This window comes from Capra hircus, chromosome 26, assembly GCF_001704415.2.
Source record: "Capra hircus breed San Clemente chromosome 26, ASM170441v1, whole genome shotgun sequence".
In the NCBI taxonomy this organism is placed as follows: Eukaryota; Metazoa; Chordata; class Mammalia; order Artiodactyla; family Bovidae; genus Capra; species Capra hircus.
The window spans coordinates 32060589-32085024 of NC_030833.1; the positions used below are offsets into that span (position 1 = coordinate 32060589).

The 24436-nt window shown below is 46.5% G+C and overlaps 1 protein-coding gene across 1 annotated transcript in view; it reads left to right on the forward strand.

The window, feature by feature from the left end:
- Positions 1-21339, forward strand: part of HPSE2 (heparanase 2 (inactive)) — a 697385-nt gene extending 676046 nt beyond the window's left edge. The window contains exon 12 of the mRNA XM_005698313.2: positions 18836-21339. Within this exon, the coding sequence (XP_005698370.2) occupies positions 18836-19001 (166 nt within the window). The 3' untranslated portion in view covers positions 19002-21339. The remainder of the gene's footprint in view (positions 1-18835) is intronic.

Consider the following 24436-nt stretch of genomic DNA (forward strand, 5'->3'; position numbering starts at 1 on the left):
GAGGCCTCCCAGGAAGGACATGAGTGCTGTACAGACTGGGAGCACTCCCATTCCACTTTTAATATTTACCAAGTTTAACAAAGCTGTAAACTTGGAGCAGGTGGCTTGAACTCCCACAGCTGCCCACAACTATTCACGCTGTAATTGTTCGCCATTTCACTGCAACCTTGGTGGCTTGCATTTGGTTTCCAACTATATGCTATGGGAACAAAACACAATCTGGGAAGTCACTTACTGAGTCTCTTTAGCCCACCCTGCATTTGTTATTTGCAGCCTGGGTTCACAGACTGGCTCTTTTTCCTGGCTGCATGTCCATTGCTCTCAAGCCTACCTATCCCAGCAGAACTCTCGAGTATTTCATCCCCTCTCTCCATTTCCCCGTAGTTCACGATTGGTGTGCTGAGTTTCTGGTCTTCATTCTAGGCAGAAGACGCTGTTCTGGTTCACTAAATAAGCTGGGCAAATCCTTTAGTCCTAATCCCTAGGCCTCAGTTTTCTCATCTGCAAAATTCAAGAGTTATATATATGGCAAAGTCCCTTCCAGCTCTAAAATTCTCATCCAGGTCTAATCTTCTGAGGCCTGTGTGCTTAACTCTTGCACTGCCATTCAGTCGTGACCTGCAAAGTCACATCCTGCAGAGAGGTGACTCCACAACAGTGATTATGATAGTTCAGGGTCCTTTAGAACCCAAGATGACTGGGAGCTGAGCCTGCCCTGTGTCCAGAAGACCACGTGTACCGCGTGGAAGAAACTAACCAAAGGCCTTAGTCTAACAGGCTAAGGTGTCAGTCCCTGCTCTGCCACTTGCTGGCTTTATGTCCTGAGGCAAGTTCCTTGAACTCTGTGAGCCTCAGTTTCTTGAGCTGTGAAACTTTTTCCATGGAGAGGAGCAAATGAAGTCTTCTGTATAAATTTCGTGACACATAGTAAATGCTCAGCAAATACACATTGCCTTCCTTTTCCTCACTCAGACCTCTAGCCAGCTGGGGATGAAGAGAAGAATAACTGCTCTAAGGATGTTCTTCAAAAGTGGCCTCTTCTTAGACTTTTAAGATAATATGTGGATAAGACATTTGTTAAGATTATGATAAAAAGAAATGATAAGACTTGCATCAACGCAAAACCATGCAGAAATGATGGCAGGTGGCATCATTTTATGAGCTTGTTTCTCCATCGCCCAAGGGCACAAACCTCTAACCCTGTTTGCCCAACTCTACATCTGCCTCCAGGATTACAGCTCCGATGTCTGAACTGCCCACGTCCTGGCTTCTGTCCTGCCTCTGTCTGTAAAGTGACTGAAGTGCCTCTCAGAGGCTACGGATATGCTGCTTTCCCAGTTATGCTGTCTTGTAGCTCACCTTGTCCGCATATTGTTGAGGAGCTATGTAATGGCTTTATTAGATTGTCAGAGAGGGACAGGAAAAAGAGAATTTCATTCCACAGGGGTCCTGAAGAGGAATTTGGTAACACCAACTGAAATTAAATAGCAATGTCATGCAATTGTAAGAAGAGGGAGTTGGAACCAGAAAGTCTGGCTATAAATCCAGCTGCTACCATTTACCTGTGTGACCTCAGCTTGCTCACCTGTCAGACGAGGTTATTGTGAGAATCAAGTTAGAGTGTATGGGTGAAATGAAGCCTTCTACAAATAAAAATTTCACACATCCATGCATACAGATACATATATAACCACAGACACTCACATATGATTATACCTATATTGTATTAAAGAGAGTTTGGAATTGAAAGTCTACAGAACTGGATTCCGGCCCTAATCCTGCCACTGCTTCACTGTGGAACCTTGGGCCCTTCACTCCTCCAAGCAGGCTCCTCTTCCTGTGAGCTGCTGCTCATTTAATGCCTCTCTCATTCTAGAGAGGACGCGCGGCGCCATCTCTGACTGCAGGCTGCCAGACAGGGACGGCTGTGTGCACGCTCAGCGCCCACATCCCGCTGTCCCCCTCAGTCACTGCTAGTGGGAGCAGGAGCCCTCGGTGGTCTGGGATGCGGGTCTCCCAGGAAAGGTGCCGATTCAGTGCAGCAGGCTCTGCAGGAAAGGATGAAAGGAAATGCTAGGAAGTGATTTCAGCCTTGGTGTCTCCTTCTCTGTTTTATAAGCCTCTGGGGCCAGATTCTGTGTTCTTGGCCTGCTAATTCCTGCTGTCACCTGAAGCCATGTTAGTCCAGAGCAGGGATGGAAAGCTCTGGGAACCTGTAGCTGCCCCTGTCGGTAGCAACCAGGAAGAGGATATAAAGCAAATCAGTGTGCCAGTCAGGCTACCAGTGGGGCCTTTTGGCCTGGGGCTTTAGGAGTAGGGAGATACTGGCAAACTTTTTCAGTTAGTAGAGAACATGGGGTAATTCTTCTTCTCTTGGAATTGCCATCAAGGCTGGAAATAGTTCAGATCTTTGAAAGGGTAGTGGCATGTGAACTTGGGGAACTGGGTCGTTAGGTATTCTATAGGTAACACCCTTGAGGCCACTCAAAAGCCATAGTCCAGGCATCCAGGTCCTCAGTGAAGGTTCCTGTTTCTCATCTCGGTGAGCAAACTAGTCAAGAGACTCAACACTCAAATCTCAACTCTTTAGGTAAGAGATTATTCTCACTCTGCTGCTGCTGCTGCTGCTAAGTCGCTTCAGTCATGGCCGACTCTGTGCGACCCCATAGATGGCAGGCCACCAGGCTCCCCCATCCCCGGGATTCTCCAGGCAAGAACACTGGAGTGGGTTGCCATTTCCTTCTCCAATGCATGAAAGTGAAAGTGAAGATGCTCAGTCGTGTTGTGACCCCATGGACTGCAGCCTACCAGGCTCCTCTGTCCATGGGATTTTCCAGGCAAGAGTACTGGAGTGGGGTGCCATTGCCTTCTCATTCTAGGAACCAGATAAAAAGTGAGTGCCCTGTACCCTATGGGATAGAACCAGGGAAACTTAGAAAACTGCAGTATGGATCAGAGAAGAGTGTTCTGTGTCTGGAGTATATATTCTGCAGGGATAGCTGAAGAAAATGGAGAGATTTGATTTAGACAAGAAAAATAAGGTAACCTGTGAGGACTTTCTCTGGATATCCAAAGGACTGCTAAGTGAAAGGAAACAGATTTGGCCTAGGATCCTCTAAAATGACAGAAAACCAGGGACTACAGTTTAAAAGAGAAAGAGCTCACCACAAAATGAGCTCATTTTTCAAAGGCTTGCCTGGTTTAACTGGGGACAGGACAGGCTTCCTTAGGAGGTAGACTATTAATCAAAGAATGAGCAACATGGCCATCTCAGGGGTGCTTTAAGATTCCTTACTCAGTGGGAGGTTGAGGTGAAAGATTACTGCTTCCCATCAAACTCTAAGATTCTATTATTCTCTTCCATTCCCCTCCCCTCAACTCCCACTTCTCTTTTGGAGCCTATAGTCTCTATGGTCACCAGGAGAGTAGCTTCTTCAAGCCATCAAAAGGCCACACAAAGAAACGATGCTATAAGAGAAAGTGGTGGTAATATCAGACCAGTTCTTTTCCAAAAAATCTCCAGCTGCAGGTCCTTCCCCTGTCGTTTTCCCTGCTTTCTCATCTTTCTGAAGGGAAGACTAGCCATAGCCATTCACATCTCAGACAGTAATCGTTCCCCCACTAGGTAAATCTAACAGCACCTTTGCGCAGCTCTACCATCCCCTAGGGAAACTGTCCAATGCCTCACGTGATCACAAATCAGTGAGCATCATCCACTAGGGAATCATCTCTCCCAAGACATAAATATCTCCAATGTCCTTCAGCAAACAGGAAGGCAACATAAAGTTGGGCCAAAGAAGGCAAGTTGTATCAAAAAACAGGAGGACTCAAACCAGGACTCTGTAACAACCTAGAGGAAGTAGGATGGGGTGGGAGGTGGGAGGGAGTTTCAAGAGGGAGGGGACATACATATACCTATGGCTGATGCATGTTGATTTGGCAGAAACCAACACAATTCTGTAAAGCAATTATCCTTCAATTAAAAAATAAATTAATTTTTTAAAAAACAGGAGGACTCACTTTGTAGGGGAAAGTCAACCCAAGAGCAGGTGTTTGGTCAGATCCCAGCATTTTTCCCTATGTGTCATATTCAGTTCCATTTGGAGGGAGAATGATCCAAAAATTGGAAAAGAAGGAAACAACTTTCATCGCGCTGGCTCTTCTATTCTGACACGCTGAGGCTAAGAAACCTGGGGTGGGATGACACTTTGAGGTGGTCTGGCTCACTCCCCTGCCCCCAGTCTGTGACTAGGACATCTGGACCAGAAGATGCCCTGTGTCTAAAGACCCCTAGGAAAGGAGTGCCCACAGTTTCAATCCTGTCTGACCATTTAATTTTATAAGAACACTGGGGCCAGCTGTGCCTGTGACTGGGACTTTATAGATAATAAACAGCACCAAGAAGCATTTTAGAGTTGAAGAAACTGAATTTTAGGGCCCTAAGTGACTTATTGAAGAGGGAAGCAGCTAGCAACTGGTGGAGTTAGAAAGTACCTAGCGTCCAGTTCTCCTGCGTCAACTGTGCTTTCTTCAACACTGTACTACCCCAAAGCCAAGCAGAATAAAATTATAATGATATTGACAAATATACACTATTTACAAATATATATATTTGTAAATAAATATATATACAAATATATATACATACACATTGGATAGCCAATCTCTGTCTTAACACTGAGGTTATTCCATCTTAGAATTATGAATATAATATATTATGTATTCATGAGACATTATGAGTTGTTTAGAAAAGGGTTTGGTGAGCCATCAGTTTTCTCTCCTTTAGGCTAACTCATCCCAGTTCCATTAACTTTTCTTCAAAAATCCTAACTTCAGATCTTCATCAAAAGTTCTTCTCTGAGCTGTTTTTAAGATTCCATTTCCAAGTCACAAAATTTTAGTGAAAACCATTTTTTTTCTCAACTAGATGGAAGAATTCCCTTCTGTTTCTCCTATGCTCTTCTCAAACAAAGATTACTGAATACCAGGAGTGACCGTACGTTGGTTTGATTTGAGGTCTCTAAAAATCACTCTCAGCATATTATATTCTGACCCAGAGCACACAGACACTGCCAGCTCCCCTAAGCCTAATGGAGCCCCTCCTCAGAGGGAAAGAAGCTGTTAGAGGAGGCTACCCAGTGAAATGAGAGTACCTATTCTCATCCACTCATCAACTTGATTGAGATCCTACTTGTGCCAGACAAAACTGTTTCTCTTCAGCACTCTAACTTGCAGTGGCTAACTGGCTAAATTCTTAATGAATGTGGTCCCATAACTAATAAGAACTAAGGAAACCCAAGTAGACAAATTAGAGGGAAAGTCTGAATGTAAAGTTTAATGTGATATTTCTTGATTGTCTTAATGCCAAGCCACGTCATCACCTGACCTTCAAGAGCTGTTTAATAGGGACATTTGAGGGGAAGGGATTAAAGTTCAGCTCTATTATTAGAAATAAGAAACTAACAGGAAGCAGGCTGTGGGTGGTGCCATGAGAGAGGTGCAGAATATTTCTGCTTTGAGGCTAATTAGTTTCATATAAAATGATTCAATTTCATACCTGCATGAGCCTCTCCTTCAGCTGCCATAATTTTTAACTGAAAGAATTTCAAGCCTCCTATTATGAACCAAGAATCTTTTTGCCTATTCTGCAAAGAAATAAACATACTTTTTTCCTTTTTTTACATACTGCTATTTTTTTCCATCTCTCTGGGATATAACTTTTGCTTTGATTTCACCCTCATTAAATCCTATATCAAAGGAAAACATTGGCATCTAACTGCATGCCTTTAGAGAGGTGTCATTTGATGTTAGCCAAACAGAGTGGTTCTGAGAATACTGAAGTAACTCCCAGGTGCTAAGACGTTAAAAATATCCTCATGTCCCTGTTGGAACAGACCACATTAAGATACTTCATCTCCAGATTCAGAGTTTGGCTAGTATTAAAAGTCCTAAGGGCTGAACTGGCCCCCGCCGGACCCACCACAGTTAACAGGAAGCATCACATTTATTTTGGGACATGGGCAGATATGGCAAAAGGAGCTTTGGGGAAAACCTTACCTTTTAGAATTCTCACTCAGAAACAAAACACAAAGACCTGTTTTCTGGGACTGAACGGCCATTACTCCATACATCTCAGCAGACTCAAGATGTCTAAGTGTTTAAGTACTAGACTGCAGATATTAGTTGGTACTTGGAAATTTCGAACACTGGTCGACCAAATGTACTCCCTGCAGGTTTCCATTATCTTCATTTGTCTGGGATCATTTAGTTTCTTCTTGAAATAAACCATTCTATGAAAGTTCTGCTGTTATTAAAAGATGACTTTAGAAAGGGGAATTCTGAAAGTACTCAGAGTACTTCTATAGCATCCCTGACAAAAAGCCAGTCCGTTTGTGCTTGATGAGACTCTTCATCTCATGAATTGAGCTGAAAATGAGTTGGCCCACTTTAGAACTAAACAAGTCTAATTATAGGAAAGATCCTCCTTACTTGTGGCCAAAGCTCATTTTTTTTCCATTTCTACCCTTGCTTTAGAAAAATTAAGCAGAGTAAATCTATGTCATCCTTATAACAATTTTCCAATATCTCTGCCCTTACAGTTTGAGTCTCAGCTTTTTAACCATTCCTCAATGCATGTTTCCCAATAACTGCTGCCTATTCACCTTAGAATCCATTCAGTTATAGAACCTCAGTGTGTTAGTCACCCAGTAATGTCCAGCTCTTTGCAACCCAATGAACTGTAACCCACCAGGATCCTCTGTCCATGGGATTCTCCAGGCAAGAAAACTGGAGTGGGTTGTCATTTCCTCCTCCATATAGAACCTTATCTCTTATAATTAACCGTTCAACTTTCTTACCTCATAGAAGCTTAGTTTTAGTGATCTGAAAAGTAGGAAATATGAATATTTGTTATTACAATTTACCTCAGCAATGCAGAACAGTAATATTCTAAAATATTTTCCAACTTCATAATGAATAGTATTATTATTTTAAGTTGTATTCTTTATTAGTGAGGTTAAAATTTTTGTGTTTATTAGTATTTTATTGCTCTTGTGAATTTTCTACATCCATTTTATTTATTTTTCTACGGGCTGTTATCCACTTTATTAATGATTTGCACATTTTTTCTAATCATGTATATCATGTGTTAAAATATTTTCTTCAGCGTTTTGTTATTTTTTCCAACTATTTCATTTTTAAGGTATTATCTTGACATGCAGAAGGGTTCCCTTTTTATATAGTTAAATTTATCTTTTGCTTTGTGGTTCCTTCTGTTCCATTTATATGTTTATTTATTTATATTCTTGAAATCAGAAAAATACATAGCTTTACTTTCTGTAGTTTCTTTTTTGTTTCATTTGTTATATTCATTTCTTTAATGCATTTGGAATTTGCTTTGATGTTCTGTAAGAGGTAAGGAACAACAATAGTGCTGTTGAAGCTGAGAGTGTGTGAGGAAATCTGTTAACCTCTGCAGGGCTTCAGGTGCCAGTTTTAAAATGCCAGGGAAGGGGAAAAAAAGAGGATTGAGACCTCTGTTTCCTGGAGGAAAAGGCCCTGCTGTTACAGATGGGGCCATGTTACCTGTAGCCCTTCTGAAAGGCCGCTCAGAGGCCCTGGGGAGAACAGAGGAGACTCAGAGACTGGGAGCACAGAGTGGGAAGAGAGGTGCCTGGGACTGGGGAGATTCATGAGATGGTTATGAGTGAACAGAAAGGTAGTGCTTCTAACCAGCAAAGTCCAAGCAGTGTTCCAGTTCAGAAAGTCTGAGATAGATGCTGCAAAAGTATAAATACATATGATATATGTAAGCCTCAGGGTCAGTCTGTAGACAAAATAAAGAGAAGTAAATAAATAGAGAAATAAGCCTTCCAAATTTTACTTAGTGAAAGCTTACTCATCAAAACTTAGAGGAGTTTGGATTCTTTTCACCTTCGTGCTTATTTGAGGGTGTTTGGTGGCTCCTAAAGAGTTAGTAACTATAGCCAACGTACACAGCATTATCTAAGTATATAATTATAAACATATCTGGAAAATACAGTGAGGGCACTGACTGATACATTTAACCCCTTACTTCCTTCTGCCTGAAGAGAGCTTGAGCCACTCTTGGTCTGTGGAGCTCTCTGTGACACAGCCCAAGACCTGAGAGAAATCTAAATGACTTTAGAGACTTTGTCCTTCAAGCAGAGCAGTTTTTCTTTTCAGTGCTGAAGAAATGCAGAGTTTTTTTTATCTGTGCAAATGCTCCATCGGCTTTGGTCCTGAATTCCTGCTGTAAAGTCACACGCACACTTCCCTGGTCCATGCTGAGGAGCATGTTCATCCCACGAGAGAACTCACTACAGGGAAGGCATTCAATGAGGCAGTTCTGCAGAAATAGCAAAAGTGCCCACTTCCAACTATTCAACAAGAAATTCGCCTTTGAATAGTTCACATTTTTGTTTTAGTTTTTAAAATGTGACCTCTTACATGGTACTCCAAAAGAGTAAGAAAAAATCTGTTTATTCAAAATAAATTCCGAATGTAATGGTTCGAAAGCTATTTGATTCCCTGCCCCCCGCCAACCCTTGCCCCAGCTGCAAACATATTCCCACTGTTTCTTCATCAGCTCCTGCTGCTCAACCATGGCTGCACTTTGAATTACCTGGGGAGTTTTAAAAACCCCAGTGCCCAAGCCGTCCCCAAGACCAATTAAACCAAAGTCTCTGGGCTGGGACCCAGACACCGGTATTTTTTAAAGCTCCCAAGTTAATTCAAATATGTGGCCAAAGTTGAGAACTATTGTCCCTTTGAAAATGCTGGAACAAGATTCCAGCTGATTTGCATCTTTGATTTCACCCAGATTCTGTTCTTCATTCAGGCATTAAGCCATTTTGCCAAAGGTGTGAACATGCCAGGAGCCCCTGGGAGCTCTCTCTATGACTAAGTGGAAAGATGTGTACGGCTCCCAAAGGTTTTACTGTTTGTTTTGTTTTAACTCCCAGATTAGTAGTGTACAGATCACTGTGCAGATTAGAGGATTATAAAATGCTTTTATATTTTACAGTGACTTGACATCTTAAATCAAGATGCTTAGGAATCCAATGTCTTCACTGTTATTTTCTGAGAGATTTCATTTGTTCTCAGCTCCAGAACACATTTTCTTCCAGATCATTCCCAGCAGCTGGAATCTCTCCGCATAGCTGATCATCAATACTGTGGTGTCCCCATCCCAGCTCCACTCACGTGAGCGCCCTCGTTGCAGGCAGAGATTTCCACTCTGTTCCGGATGACCCAGATGAAATCCTGGTGAATTAGCACTTCAGAGCAAAGCTAACATGTTTCCAAGCAGTTGGTTCTACACTGAGGGGCAGGGAAGCAGAATACATGGGCAGTTCTGGTGAGCAGAGAAGTAAAGGTCCTCGTCTTCTCCTTTCTCCTCGTCTTCCAGAGGCTCTCGTTTAGGGGACAGACAAACATAAGCCTCAAGGAGCTGAAAAGTCCTAAGCTACCTCATCCCTAGAGAAGGGCCAGGGCCTTGAGTCAGCATTTCTTTGGCTGCCAAGCATCAGGAGTCCACAACAGGATCTGGTTCATTCCAGACGAGGGGCTGGAGCACCAAGCTGTGGGCCAGTTACCAAACACCAGCAAGCACTTGGCAGCCTGCATCTTCCCCAGTGACCTTCTCAAGAATGACTCAGAATCGCCACACTCCTTGCATGCTGACGCCGACGGGCCCTGGAGCAGGACACATGCCACCTGAGACACCTTATTCTTCCCTCTTGAGGATTTGCCGGTGCTCCTCATGTGCACTGAGGGAACACTGTCAAAATCTGATAAAACCGCGGTATTTATCCCGTTGGTTTAATATATTTGAAAAGGTATCCAGGAAGCCGTGCCTTTACAGTGTTGCTGTTGTTGTTCTTTAGTTGCTAAGTTGTGGCCGACTCTCTGTGACTCCATGAGCTAGAGCCCGCCAGGCTCCTCTGTCCGTGGGATTTCCCAGGCAAGAATACTGGAGTGGGTTGCCATTTCCTTCTCCAAGGGATCTTCCCAACCCAGAGATTGAACCCACGTCTCCTTCAAGTGTTGGTGGCTCAGATGGTAAAGCATCTGCCTGCAATGCAGGAGACCCAGGTTCAATCCCTGGGTCAGGAAGATACCCTAGAGAAAGAAACGGCAACCCACTCCAGTACTCTTGCCTGGAAAATTCCACGGACGGAGGAGCCTGGTGAGCTACAGTCCATGGGGTCGCAGGACACGACTAAGCAACTTCACTTTCACTCTCCTGCTTGGAAGGCAGATTCTTTACCCCTATGCCACCTGGAAAGCCCCCATGGTTTTTGTAGCTGGTTTCTCTCGTGGTTTGAGTGTGATATACCCGTGATATGGAGCTTTGAGATGGTCGCAAAATCAAACTTTCTTCCCGAAGTGCCCCGAGATGACTGCCTCTCATCTGATGGAAATGAACACTATCAGTATAAATCCAGATTCCTTAGCTAGGCTCTCATCTTCTCTGCCAAGTGTGCTAAGTTATTTTGAACCACTAGAAGCAGATGGTAGGATCCCATGATGGTTTAGATCATTTTCACACAGACTTGGATAGAACACAGTTCAAATCATGACTCCCAAACCTAACTGCCAACAGGAAAAACTTATATCCCTGACAACCTGCCTATAAAATCCTCAGCTCTGCTTGCATAAAGGAATCCGAGTGTTTTCCCTGTTCAGCAATATAAGAAGTTAGATCAACACTCCTCATTTCAATATGCTCTCAAAGAGTAGGACATAGGGAAAGTGATCTTATCCATCTTAAACTGTTTAAGTGGCCAGGAACTTCATATATGATGAGGGCTTTTTGAGGGGTAAGGGGAACAGGAAGCCTTCCCCCCATTTTTCACTTAGTCTCCTCTCTTTAACAACGTCGGAGGAAGGGACTGGAGTGTCCAAGAAGCCACATGAGAATAGAGACTGATTGAGTGCTCGACAAGAATTCATTTAAACTACTATCCTGGGCAATAAGGCACTGAACCACGTGCAGCTGAAAATTTTAAAAAGAGAACAATTAGTTTAGCAGGTGAAATGATCGCAGCACAGAGAATAAATCTGAGATGTCGCATGCTGAAAAGACGCTGCCAAAAACGTGCCCCTCTTCCAGCTGGGGCTCTCAGATAAGGTTGGGGTGGAGGAGGCCACATCCAAAGGGGCCTGGAAGGAACATCAGGCTTTTTGACAGTCTACCAGATTTCAGGCAGAGCAAAAAGCACATAGGTCACCCTTGGGAGGAAACCATCTTCCCTGTGACCCCTGAGAAGTAGGAGCTCTCTCAGGGGGCTATGAGCATCCTACCGCCTTTGCTCCAGCTGGCCAAGTGGGGACCAGGAGACACTAGGCTGCTGCTGCAGCCACTTGTGAGCAGCCCTTCTCAGCGGATAGTCTCTAACGGCCATTTCAAAGGACCCTCCCTCCTGTCTAAGCTACTCCAGATGTACAGCCTCTCCCGGAGAAGCAGGGGAACGGGGCGGAGCAAGGCCCCTCTGTCCTCAAACCCGGCAGGGCTCCCTCCCGGCTCTCACCTGCCCCTGACCTGGAAAAGGGCAGGGCAGCTGCACACACCAGCTTCCTAACTCAGCGAGGGGGCCTCCAGGGGCAGCGGGACCTCGGGGGGCCTGTAAAGCGCACACAGGTGCTGCCCGCGGGAGGGCGGGGTCCCAGGACCGGGGTTGGAGCGCGGGGTGCCTGCAGCCCCGCACGAGCGCGGGCCCCTCCCTGCACGCCGGCTACGAAGCCGCTCCCCCGGCAGGAATCGCTGCGGACTTCGCATGATTCCTTACTATTAGCCACACGGCGGCGCTGGGGGGTGGGGGCCGATTAATGGACCGCAACGAAGTTTTTGCCGGGATTGGACTGATCCTGAGGTTTGTAACTCCAAGAGGCCAAGCGCCGGGCCGGTCTCCGGGGCTCCCCGGGACTGGAGAGCGGGCTGGAGGGGCAGAAGCAGGAGCTCTGCTGCCGGGGAGCCGCCGCGCGGGCTCTCGGCACCGTTGTGAAGAGCAAGAGTGCCCTCTAGTGGCGTGCAGGCGAGCTCGCTGGCGCTAGAACTAGGAGGTTGTAAGGGTTATGCCCTCGGGTCCCCACCACCACTCAGACTCTTACACCTTCTGCTTTCTCTCCCCCTTCCTCCCTCTCTTCTGCTCCCTACTCCGTCTTTCTCTCCTTCTCTCCCTGTCTCTCACTTAACAATCTGGAAACCCCAAATCAGAGCCAACTGTGACATTGCTAGACCTTCACGTGTCGTGCTCAGAGTGTGAACTGTAACTCAAGTCTCTGTCCTCCCACCCTAGTGTCTTTTCCTTCCAGATTGTGATTCATCTACCCACATATCTACATCCAGCCCTTCTTTTACTGAGCACCTGCTGTGTGAGTTGGTGGACAGGAGAGCGCAGGGTGAGCAGGACCGACACAGGGTCTTCCTAACTAGGGGAGAGGCTGACAGGCAGTCAGCAAGCCGGATGCTGTGATGAGCGAAGAGACAGAGAAGTGCTGGGTGATTGGGAGTACTTTGCCGGCCCCTGACCTGAAAGACAGGTGGGAGTTAGTAGAGAAAAGGAAGCGGGAAGCAGGGACGGAGTACAGAGAAAGTTCCAGGCAAAATGACATGTACCAAAGCCCTGAGAGTAGAGAGTTTGTGACTGGAGGAAGCATAACACAGAATGAAAGGAGGTGGTGGGTGGTGGGGAGCTTCAGCCGGCAGGAGCTCCGGGGAGCCTCTAAGCGCTGGGGAAGTAGGTAAACGGCCTTGCTTATGGGGTCTCCTAAGGCCTTTGGAGAAGGTTCTAAGACCAGCAGGAAGTTACTGAACATTTAGACGGGTGAATGTCATAATCAGATTTCTACCTGTGCAGGATCACTGAATTTGGCTTTAAACTTCTGCTTCAAGCTAGCTATTAGACTGTGGGCAACGCCCCTGAAAAGTATGGGAACCAGAAAGAATCTTAGGGTTCACCTAGTCTATCTTACAGACAGAGAAACCCAAGTTCACAGAAAGCAGATCGCTTTCTCAAAGTGGTGGAGATGGAACTAGTTATCTCTGAGACCTTTCACCTCCCATTCAAGGCCCCAGATATGCCAGCAGAAACCAGCCACTAGCTCCCCAGGCTGCTCCCAATAATACACAGGCTTCCCTTGCTTCTTCCCCCGCAGAAATCCACCCAGGGCCAGACCAACAAATCATCTTCAAGACTGGCAAAGAGCATGCTCACTAGACTTGCATCCCCTTCAGAAGAGCTGAAAGCTTACTTCAGTTTCTACAGCTAGCAAGAACCTTACTGAGACCAGAGATTGTAGACAGGTGGTGGGGGGAGGATGGTGACCCAGCCAAGGGGATCCCACAGAGACCCAGGGAGCAGAGGGCTTGACTCCAAATTGAGACATGGAATCCCATTTCAAATAGCATGCAGTGTAAAGAAAACAAGTTTAGGAATTGCAAAGCAACTCAGACTTTGAAAAAACAGATGGTGATTAAAAAAAAAAAAACACCACAGTTGTCCTAATATTTGGATAATTTAAAAGCCCTCAGCAGCTAGGGAATTAAGAAAAATAGCTCCATGTAGGCTGGATCATTTAGCATCTGGTTTGAAAAGTCACAGGCCGGGAAAGAGGTCCCAGAATGTGATGAAAATGTGATAAGAAAGGTTTTCAAAGAAAGAAACATGATCCTAGCGAGTGCCATGTGGAATTGGGGAAAAACACAAATAATAGAAACAGGTGTCAGGAGGCCTGAATCCAAGACTAAGCTTAGCCACCTATTAGCTGTGTGACCTTGCCCAGGCCACCTAACCTGTCTGACCTCATCTCAATAGTGAAGTTAAAATAATAATAATACTTTCTTATGTACCTCACCGGGCTCTTTAGCAGTCACAAGGGAGGCCAGATAGGATAAGGTATAAGGCTGCTGGCACATCTCAGCTCCACCACTGAACGGCTGCATGACTTGGGTGAATCTTAGATCCCTCTAAACGTCGATGTCTTCATCTGCTGAGGTGCTAACACCTGCCTTGGCTGGTAGTTGTGAGGACTTCATGCGATAGGGTAAATCACAGCATCTCACCTTAGGCATAGACAGTGCTCAATAATCAGTGATTTTTATCATTCACATGACATGTTTGCAAATTGTTCAGTGCATAAAAGTGAAAGATAATTGTGATATTTAGTGTGATATGACTTAACTGGGTAATAGGATAAATATTACAATAAAAACAGAAGCAGGAAAAATAGAATGGAGGTGGTATAGCACACTGTCCATCATTATAATGAAGGAACTTTGTAGATAAGGATGTGTGAGGACTTAAAGTCTCACAAAATCAGCTCATGTTGGCTTAGCTAAGAGATGGTCGTATAGATCTTTTTTAAGAATGAAAAACCCTAGCAATGATCAATGGTCTGTGTCTGATTGGGATAAGGTACCTAGTAAGTAACTGTGAGAATCACCGATAATTCAGGTCTTATCTAACATCGCCAGGGCCACTGAGAGCAAGAGTAATTGGTACGTTAATGAAATCAGCGAATGTCCAGGGAGCCTCTTTAGAATTGGAGAAACTCAGCGCAGGAATACCAGAAATAATGTGAAAGGGCCTCAAAAGTCCATTCACTCGTTCAGAAAATATTTCACCTGAATTCTATGCCAAGAACCTTGTTGCTGCTGCTGCTAAGTCGCTTCAGTCGTGTCCGACTCTGTGCGACCCCAGAGATGGCAGCCCACCAGGCTCCCCTGTCTACGCACTGAGAATTGAGGGTGAAAGGCACCATTCCTTTCCTCACCAAGCTCGCAGCCCATTGAGGGGCACGGGGGTAAGTCCTACCATTCAGTGAGGTGGTTAGAGGGAAGTTCGGGGAACAAGAGAGCCCATAGTTGGGGCTGCTAACCCAGGGCTCAGAGAAAGTTCCCCAGAGGGGACAACAGAAGAGCAGGTTCGGCAGGGACCCAGAACAGTTGTCCCGCGGAGGAGGAAGATTGACTGTGCTCCAGGGGGAGGAAGTACCGCACACGATGACACGGATCACGCAGGGGCAAAAGGCACCCTCGCCTTCTGGGAATCCTTTGTGATGTCAGCAGATGTCGAGGGCCCTCCCACATTATATTAGCTGTCCCTTTAAAAATCTCTTGCTCGATAAAAGCACATGATGCCCCCTTCTTCCCAAAATACCTATTAGGAATTTTACAACAGTTTTAAATGAACTCATCTCTTTTCCCAGCAGTGTCTACAGGTATTTGCATTTGAAAAATATTTACTGTTCTTTTAAATGAACTCGTGTATTTTATTCCCAACAGGATCTACTGACATTTTCATTTGAGAAAGATCTACCTCATTTATGTACAAAGCTTAACTGTTTTTCATCGGGAACAGTCTGTTCATGCATACACTGATGATGTCCTCACAATAACTGCCAGCTCAGCCCAAACCCACCCCCAGAGGTCTGTGATCTACAGTTAGCCCTGGAGTAAGGGGCAGTGGCAGCATCTGAGACTGGGGAGGTGGCCAGAGCTTGGCTTCATCATCTGGATTAAGGGAAGGGATGGCATTGTTGGAGAGTTTGAAGCGTGGACAGCCACAGATGGCTGTCTCAGCAATGTGGCCGGCATGGGGGATAAAGGCGAGGCCAGGGGCCGGAGACAGGTCATGGGGACGTCCTGAACTAAATAATAGCAATGAAGAAAGAGAAAGAAGCAGATTTGAAAAATATTAAAAGGTAGAATTGATTGGCCTTAGCAACTTCCCAGGTGGCTTAGTGGTAAAAAGTCCTCCTGCAGTGCTAGAGACACAGGTGATGCAGGTTTGATCCCTGGGCCAGGAAGATCCCCTGGAGGAGGAGATGGCAACCGACTCCAGTGTTCTTGCCCAGGAAACTCCATGGACAGAGGAGCCTGGTGGGTTATAGTTCACAAGGTTGCAAAGAGTCGAACAGAACTTAGCAGCTGAGCATGCATGCGGCAACTCCAGACGTGGGACCTGGAGGAGAAGACCCAGATGACCCCCAGCTTTCTGGCTTAAGTGATCCGATAGATGGCAGAACCAGCCCAGAGATTAAGAAGTCAGAGACTTGAGGAGATCTTGATTTTGGACACAATGACTTTTGAAGTTCCTTTGGGACAGTTAAGCAGAGGTATGTAAATCAGAGGAAAGACACAGGCTTCAGATACAGATTTGGATAGCATCAGCATGCAGATAGTAATTCAAGTGCTGTGTGTGGGTTACAGCATCCAGTGGGAGTATGTAGTGTGGAAAGCAGAGAGGTCCAAGGACCAAGGACCAAGTACCAGGAACCCCAGCATCTGAGAGGCAGGTGTAAGGGAACAGTCCCCCTGAAAAGGAGATGACATGCAAAACTGAAGGGGCAAAACAGGAAGAGGGAGACACACAGACAGACAGACTGCCACCGTGAGAGCCGAGGAAGAGAGTTTTAGGAGAGGAGCCGTGAAACTCGCCGTGTCGCAGGACAGGGACCAAAAACGGCATGACAGTGAAAAGAATAACAACAGAAAACACTGCCTCCCACTCAATGGCTCACTCTGCTTTCAAAGCACTTTGACATTTATATTTCATTTCAGTTCGTTCTATAGCCCATACAGCCTGTCTTCTCACAGATGTAAAACCGCCGGAAGTGTGATGAAGAGCTTTGCCACCACCATCTAGGAAGTTAGTGGCTGGCTCCTGGAGTTAGAGATCAGTCCAGAATCTTGGTCGTGCTCCCTGGTTCTGCTCACAGCTGAGTCAGCTTTTTAACCAACCAATATCCCTGGTGGCTCAGACAGTAAAGAATATGCTGTCTTCACCAGAGAGGGTTATAAAAAGTTCTAGCCTTCTGAGGAGGTCAACACTGCCCTTCAGATCTCGACTCTCACACCTCTGCATCTTCCAGAGGCAGGCCTGGCCCTCCATGCAGGAGACCCCTGTTTGTTCATTTATTCCTCATTCATACCAACAAGAGAGAGGGGCTGCCCCTGGCCCTTCAGACCTGGACCAGGCCAGAACTGGTCCATGTTGGGCTGGGCCTGGAGCTGCCACTCTGCCCAGCTCTCCCTGGGAACAATTTATATTTCACTTACCTCAAGGAGTTCACGGCTCTGCTGAGCAGGGGGTCTGATCGTGAATCTCCGAACCCATCTGTCATTCAGAGCACAGAAGGAATGCTGAACCAAGGCCTCTTATCAGTTTCTTACAGTTTTATTCTCTTCACAGCTCAGATGATGCCACTGCAGTGTTACCCCACTGGAGGCTGGGCAAGGCCCAAAGACAGGTGACACTGTCATGTTGATTTTCCAAAAGTCACTTGCAGCCTTATTTACAGCAGGTGGCCTGGTTCTGGCCTTTTCTACTTACCCAAAGAGCTGAGCTTCAGTCTGGCTGCGTGGCTTCCCAAGTCACATCAGAAACAGCTGGGAGCTTGTCTGTATTCTGTACCGCAGACCCCAGATGGGTGATGAGCCGTTTCCCTTTGCTCTCTAAGTCCTTCTCAGGGCTGAAGACGGCTGATACACAGGAGGGATAAAAGCAAACAAGATAGGTGAACTGGGGTCACAGGTGCCTGCTTTATCACTTACTTCCTGGTGTCCCTAAAATGGAAACATCCTTTAAATATTAGACATGGAAACTCATGCTCAGATTAGAGGAAGGTAGGTGGTTACATAGTCACTGTCCTCCTTTAGAACTGCCAGAGACAAGTGACACAATGTCAGTTCTCTCATCTCTCAAATAAACTAATGAAGATGCAGTTAATAGGAACTTCTGAAGCTGTCTTCAGCCTGTGTGTTATTCCGCTCTTCAGGTAGAAGAGTCCAGTTCAGTCCAGTCCAGTTGCTCAGTCGTGTCTGACTCTTTGTGACCCCGTGAACTGCATGCACCATGCCAGGCCTCCCTTCCATCACCCACTCCTGGAGTTTATTCACACTCATGTCCATTGAGTCGGTGATGCCATCCAGCCATCTCATACTTTGTCATCCCCTTCTCCTCCCGCCTTCAATCTTTCCCAGCATCAGGGTTGTTTCAAATGAGTCAGCTCTTCAGATTAGGTGGCCAAAGTATTGGAGTTTCAACTTCAGCACCAGTCCTTCCAATGAATATTCAGGACTGATTTCTTTCAGGATAGACTGGTTGGATCTCCTTGCAGTCCAAGGGGCTCTCAAGAGTCTTCTTCAGCACCACCAACTAGACTGCTATTGTGGTTTTAAAACAATAGACATCAGACACTTCCGCTTCTGCCTCAGAGAATTGTATTTGTCTGAATAAATGATGTGTCTCTGGAACTGGACTGCTGCTGCTGCTAAGTCGCTTCAGTCATGTCCGACTCTGTGCGACCCCATAGATGGCAGCCCACCAGGCTCGCCCGTCCCTGGGATTCTCCAGGCAAGAACTGGAGTGGGTTGCCATTTCCTTCTCCAATGTGTGAAGGAGAAGTCTGACTCAGTCGTGTCTGACTCTTAGCGACCCCATGGACTACAGCCCACCAGCCTCCTCCATCCGTGGGATTTTCCAGGCAAGAGTACTGGAGTGGGATGCCACTGCCTGTGTTCAAATCCTGGCTCCCAGGACTACAAGCTGTATAGCCTTGGGCAAGTCACCTAACCACACCAGGGAGAATGGGACTGGGACCATTTCTTCCCCAGAGCATTGCTGGGATGTTCGCGTGCAGTGTTTGAGTGAAGCACCAGCTGAAAGGCTGGGCAGAGCTGGTGCCAGTGAGTGGTCACTAGCCGGGCACGGTCAGCGGACGGGGGCAAACTGAGGCTGCCCAGGCTCTGCTGCCATGGCTTCCTTCCAAGGCAATAACAATCCCATGCTCTTTCTTCTCACTGTAGGTCAGTGCAGCTGAACGGCCAGCCCCTAGTGATGGTGGACGATGGGACCCTCCCAGAACTGAAGCCCCGCCCCCTGCGGGCCGGCCGGACGTTGGTCATCCCTCCAGTCACCATGGGCTTTTATGTGGTCAAGAATGTCAACGCTTTGGCCTGCCGCTACCGATAAATCCCCTTACACTCACAAATCACCAGCAGGCCTGCCAGACTACTTTCCACTCTTCTGCCCTAACGGTATCAGTATTTTTTCAGGCATCTTCTGAGCAACCAACCCGTCTCTGCCAGCCCTTCCTGCTGGAATCAACACTGACATGCTCTCCAAAGAGACAAATACCCTAGCATGAGCTTAGCCTAAGTAGGTCACTCCCACCCCAAGGGAAGAGGTGGACATCACCGGTACCTGTGTTAGCACAAAGGCATGTGTGTAAAGCTGTCTGCAGCCTTGTACATGCACCATGCGAACAAGCTGACGGTGCGTGCCCAGGACAGATCCAACAACTCCCCACAATCCTGCTCACATAGCAGGGAAACTACAGACCTTGGTCTGAGACTGCTGCCCTCGGCAGAAGATGAGGAAGGAAGAAACCCTGTGGACCTTGGAGAGCCCAGTCCCGCCCAACTCCTTTCTTTTGTCTGTTCCCTGCTGTTGCCTTGGGTTTCATATCACCTCTCCTCCCATAGGGGAGCAAGTGGGTGAGTCAGTGCTGGCCTGCTGGGCGAGCTGTTTATGTAATTTCCTGGCTGATGTATGAGTGTGTGCATCTGGGTTTCTGGCAGTGGCATCAATCACTAGCTATTCCTCTGGGAAGCGGGTGCTTCTAAAGTAAAATTGCAATCATACTCCAGATTTTGTAAGAAGGTTCTATTCCTTTGTGAATCCAGATTCCCCCAGGGTTGGGATGGGAGTCAGGTAACAGTATTCATTGAGTGGAGAGCAATGTATTAGGCACCACAGAAGGCAATCATCATCTGTCATGTGGCTGCAAGGGAGAGTTTTAGAAAGAGAAAGCGCACCCAACCACCAAACACAGACACACACACACACGTCCCCCAACTGAACAAAGAAAATAGTTAGACCTATCTCAACTTTGAGAGAACATTAAGGGCTTGATAGGGTAAGCCCTTAATGGTTTGGTTGACCAAAACCATCTTTAAAAAAGGTACAAATCAAAGGTCATCAGAGCTGTAAGACACAACCGAATCTAACAGCTTTCTGCTGCTTACCAAGTAGCTGAGTGCTCTCAATGGCTTATATTAGGCAGAAAACTAATGTGCTCATAAAAGATGACCAGGTCCGTGCTCTCCCAGACCAGCTTATTTGAGCGCAGAAAAACATTTTCAGGTCACCACGCTGGGGAAAGATCTGGAGGCTGAGGTCTGGTGGGGAACCTGTAGAGGAACAAGAGATGGAAGACCCTCTGGGTTGGGCAGTGGGGAGTGGAGTGGTTTAAATTTCACGACAAAGACCTTCTGTATGATTCAAGAAGTTTGTGTGGGTCTTTGCAAACAAGTTACAACTGAAATGACTTTCTTTTCTCTGGATGTGATTTTCTTTTGCAGGATAAATGACAAAGGATTTTTTCTTTTTTAAGGAGGAGGTAGTAGACAATGTCATAGGATTCCAATAGAGAGAGACACAACTTCTGCTGATGTGCAAGGATAGAAATGAAGGAGGGGGCAAGGTGGCTGAGGCCAGAGGCTACAGAGACTGCCCGAGGAAGCGTTAAGGAGCAGGGCCAAGTCTACAGAGTGAATGATAAGGAAGATTAGGCAAGAGAGGAGGGAGCAGACTCTCAGCGTGGAGAGCTGGAAATTGGGAGAGGGAATGGAGTCATTTTCAACAAGCTTATTATTAGGTAAGGAGCAACAGCACCAGGAGGTGTGAAGTGGGAAAGGGGAGACCGAGGACCAGGCTGCACCCGGTCAGTGGTGGCTCAGTGCAGCCCACTGATGCTTCAGATGTGGGAGCAGGAGAGAGAGAAGTGCCAACCCTGGGGGTAGAAAGGCAGGGAAGAAGCAGCCAAGAAACGCGAAGAAGAAAAAGGAAAAGAGGAGTAAGAGACAAAGAGGTTTCCCCCAATTTAAAAAACTTGGTGCAAATATCAAAGTCTTTTCTGTAATATATACTGGCGCGGGTACAGCTGCAAGCCCTCTTAATAACAAGAGTGACCAGAGGTCCCTGCGGGCCAGCCCTGAGCTAGTTTGCTTTCCTAAGATAGCAGCCCTTCAGGGAGATACTATTCATATCTCCATTTTTCCTGTGAGGCCTGGAGTAGGCCTATAGCTGCCCAGGGTCACCCAGGGAGTGGGTTGCTGAGCTCAGAACAGTCCAGAGCCTGTTCATTTAAGCACCCAGCTCAGTGGCTGCCTGATTCACAGACTTACCTCTTTCCCTTTTCATAGGTTCCACTGAATCAGTACAGCCAGGATCTCTGAAGCTCCACTCAGACACACTTTCTGTAAATAAGTGTTGACTTTTCACTAAGACTCTAAATGTTTCAGGATATAGGCAGTCTCTGCTTCTTTTGTCTTTGTATATTAAATATTGCTCCTAAATTTTGGTTTGGGGTTTTTTTTCTTCTTTTTTAATTAATAAAAGAGGAGGAGGGAATCAACAGAGTTTCTTTGGAGTCCTGCAATTCTAACTTTGCAACTGCCTCCTGGAAGAAGTATTTGCATAGTTCAAAATATACCAAGGAACTCACTATAACATCACATTCCATAGGGATTTTAGTGCAGGGCATCTGTCCTGGCTTTCTCATTTAGGAGTGAGGGGTAATTACTAAATCACTGGGGATCCTCCTAATAAAGAATTTTCCTATTACACTCACCGCAAAAGACGGATTGTGGCAGAACTCAGCATCACCCTGCACGTGACAGTTTGCACCCAGCTTGCCAGGCTGGGCCCGAGGATAAAACAGCTCATCTACCAGCTTCCTCCCATCATTTCTTTCCTCCCCAAACAAGACATGGCCAAGATAGCCTTTTAAGACTTAAGAGCCATTTTATTTTAAACCAAAGAATAGGCTTGCACAAATGCTTATTTGAAAGCATAATAATGTATAATGAGAAGTTTGTGCCCTTTGCTGAGATGATTTTCCGCCCCACTCTCCTGCCTCTAGGAATGAATTTCTTTCTCCTTTCTTATCACAAAGGCTCAGAACAAATTCTCATTGTTCCTTGAAGAGAAAGTCTCAATTCTTCTAGTGCCCGAAAAAGCTGCAAGGGTGCGATATTAATGTTATCTCCAGCTGGGGACAAGCTGGAGAACACCAGACCTGCGCTCCAGTGAGCCTGTGCCCGGGACCCCCAGAACCGCCATTCCCGAGGCCCACTCGCCATCTGTAGCCCTAGCCCCTCCCCAGTGAAAGCAGTCCCTGGGCAGATGAGCCCCAGCCCTGCACCCTCCAACATGGCAGAGGGTGTCGGCAGGTTCTGCCTGAGAGGCCTCCCCCACTCTGGCTCTCAACAGCAAGGACCCTCAGCAGTGGGGAGGACCCCGCGGGCCTGTGAACTGCCGAGTGGCCATGGGGGCCGGGCCAGCCCAGCACCTGCACGCTCACCCCGCGACCGGCAGCCGAGGCCCCTGTATGTGGGGTGGATGCATCTGCAGGACTCACTTCGGAGACGCAGTGAGAGCAGCTTCACATCTGAAAACAAAACGGAAAGTGTTTCAGCTCCGCAAAAGCCAAGGCGAACCAGGTGGGTCACTCCGACCATAAAAACACTGGGGCACAGAAAGACTCTATAATTTTGAATCATCAACAGAGCAAACAAACATAATAGAGCTGTGTCTTGGAGAAGGTAAGGGAAGAAGAGGCATAAACGTGTCCCTTTCTCCCACCTCAGCACCACTGCCCACTGCTCTTTTCCACGACCTTCTATCCAGTTCCACAGCCTCACCTCTGCCAGCCACTCTATCCCCTGTCCAGAGCCCGGGGAAATCCACTGTACTGAAAGGGAATTACATTTTGATTGTTGAATAGTTCACATGGCCTTAAGAAGTACCAGAATTACAAGATGGTAAGGAATACTCAGAGAGACAGTTATTATAAAGCCCAAGAGTATTAAAATCCCTGCCTCTGAGTTCCACTAGCAATTTCTGTAACTGCTATGCCCACTCGTGGTGGTGGTGACTAGTTAGAGTGTTTGGGAGGACCAGAGTGGCGTAACTAGGACTTGAACCCAGATGGGTCAGAGTCCAAATTCTGCTCTCACTGTACTCTGCTCACTCTTGCTGGACTGGCTGTGGCCAGCTTCCTCTCGAAAGGAAGTTTTTTTCCTCTGCTGCCCACAGCTAGCTCTCTTAAGGTCCTTTGTGTGTGCAAACAAACACTGGTGGTGCCTTTGCCCAGGAGAGTCGAACTCGGGGCCTGCAGGAACTGACCAGCAGCTCTGCTGAGTGGTGAGTTGAGGTGTGACTGACCTTGGATGTAGAATTTTGAATCCAGGCTCACCTTGGCCCTCCCGATGTGCTCCTCTTCTGTCTTTTCTGGAGAACGATTTAAAGGGCCCCTTCTGCCACTACTACCCAGCGCAGGTTATTCTGAGGTCATGGAGGTAAGTGGGAGAGCTGGTCAGCACCCACACAGGCACTGCCTCTGAGCACTGCTCCTCCTCCCCCACCACCCAGAGCTTTGGAAGTTTCTCTTCACCTTCCCAGACTAAATAATAAATCCAGTAACTATGGCCCTCAGGGTAGTATTTGCAAATATCACTGTAAAACAAAAAAAGCCAAAATACACCAAACCAGCTGCTTTGGCATCCACTTTCTTCTAAACATCAGAGTAGCCCCAGGAGCGCGGGAAGCAGTAGGGAGAAAGCTGACCAAGCTCCACAGGACCGGGTCAAGAGTACATCCCACTGTCCTGGGCATCAGCAGAGACAAGGGCCTTCTGTGCAGACCACATCCTGCTCGTTATTTTCCAATTACTAGTCAGGAAAATATTCTCAGACGCTTTTCTACTTGTAAATGTCATATAGTAAATTATACTTTTGGAAGAAGCAAAAAGAAGTCTTCGTTTTATTCATCTGGAAGTAACAAAATAAGTGCAGGAACGCCTCGCAGGGAAATGTTCTCTGTGCAGGGGGTTTGAACAGGGGTTAATATTTTCTTCCATGGAACAGATTATATTAAGGTTTATATGAGCCTAGTAATGGCAGAGTTTGATTCCACAAGGTAGTTTATATTTTGAGGCAGTGTTTTGTAAGTAATAAAACGTGGCTACCCTAACCTTCTGTTCTCAGGGTGTTCTGTGGGGAAAGGGAGGCCACTATTGTTCACACTACACCTTGACCTGAAGACTGATTGCTGATGAACTCAGATATGCTGGGGATCTTTGGTTTCATGGCTTACTACCTTCTCCCTCTACTTTCTTCCCCGTAAATATTGCTTCAAGCACTCCAAGTGGAAATTCAGTTTTATTATTCAAATTAGATGTCACTGTCTATGTTAAAGTAACTGTTAGCTGCAAACAGGTAAACCCTAACCTGTCAGAGGCCTAACACAATTAAAGTTTATTTCTTGCTAATAGATCACGTAAAGTTCAGTTGGTGGTGATGGATAAAGTGGCCAGTGTTTCTCTTCTCTGTAGTCCTTAAGGG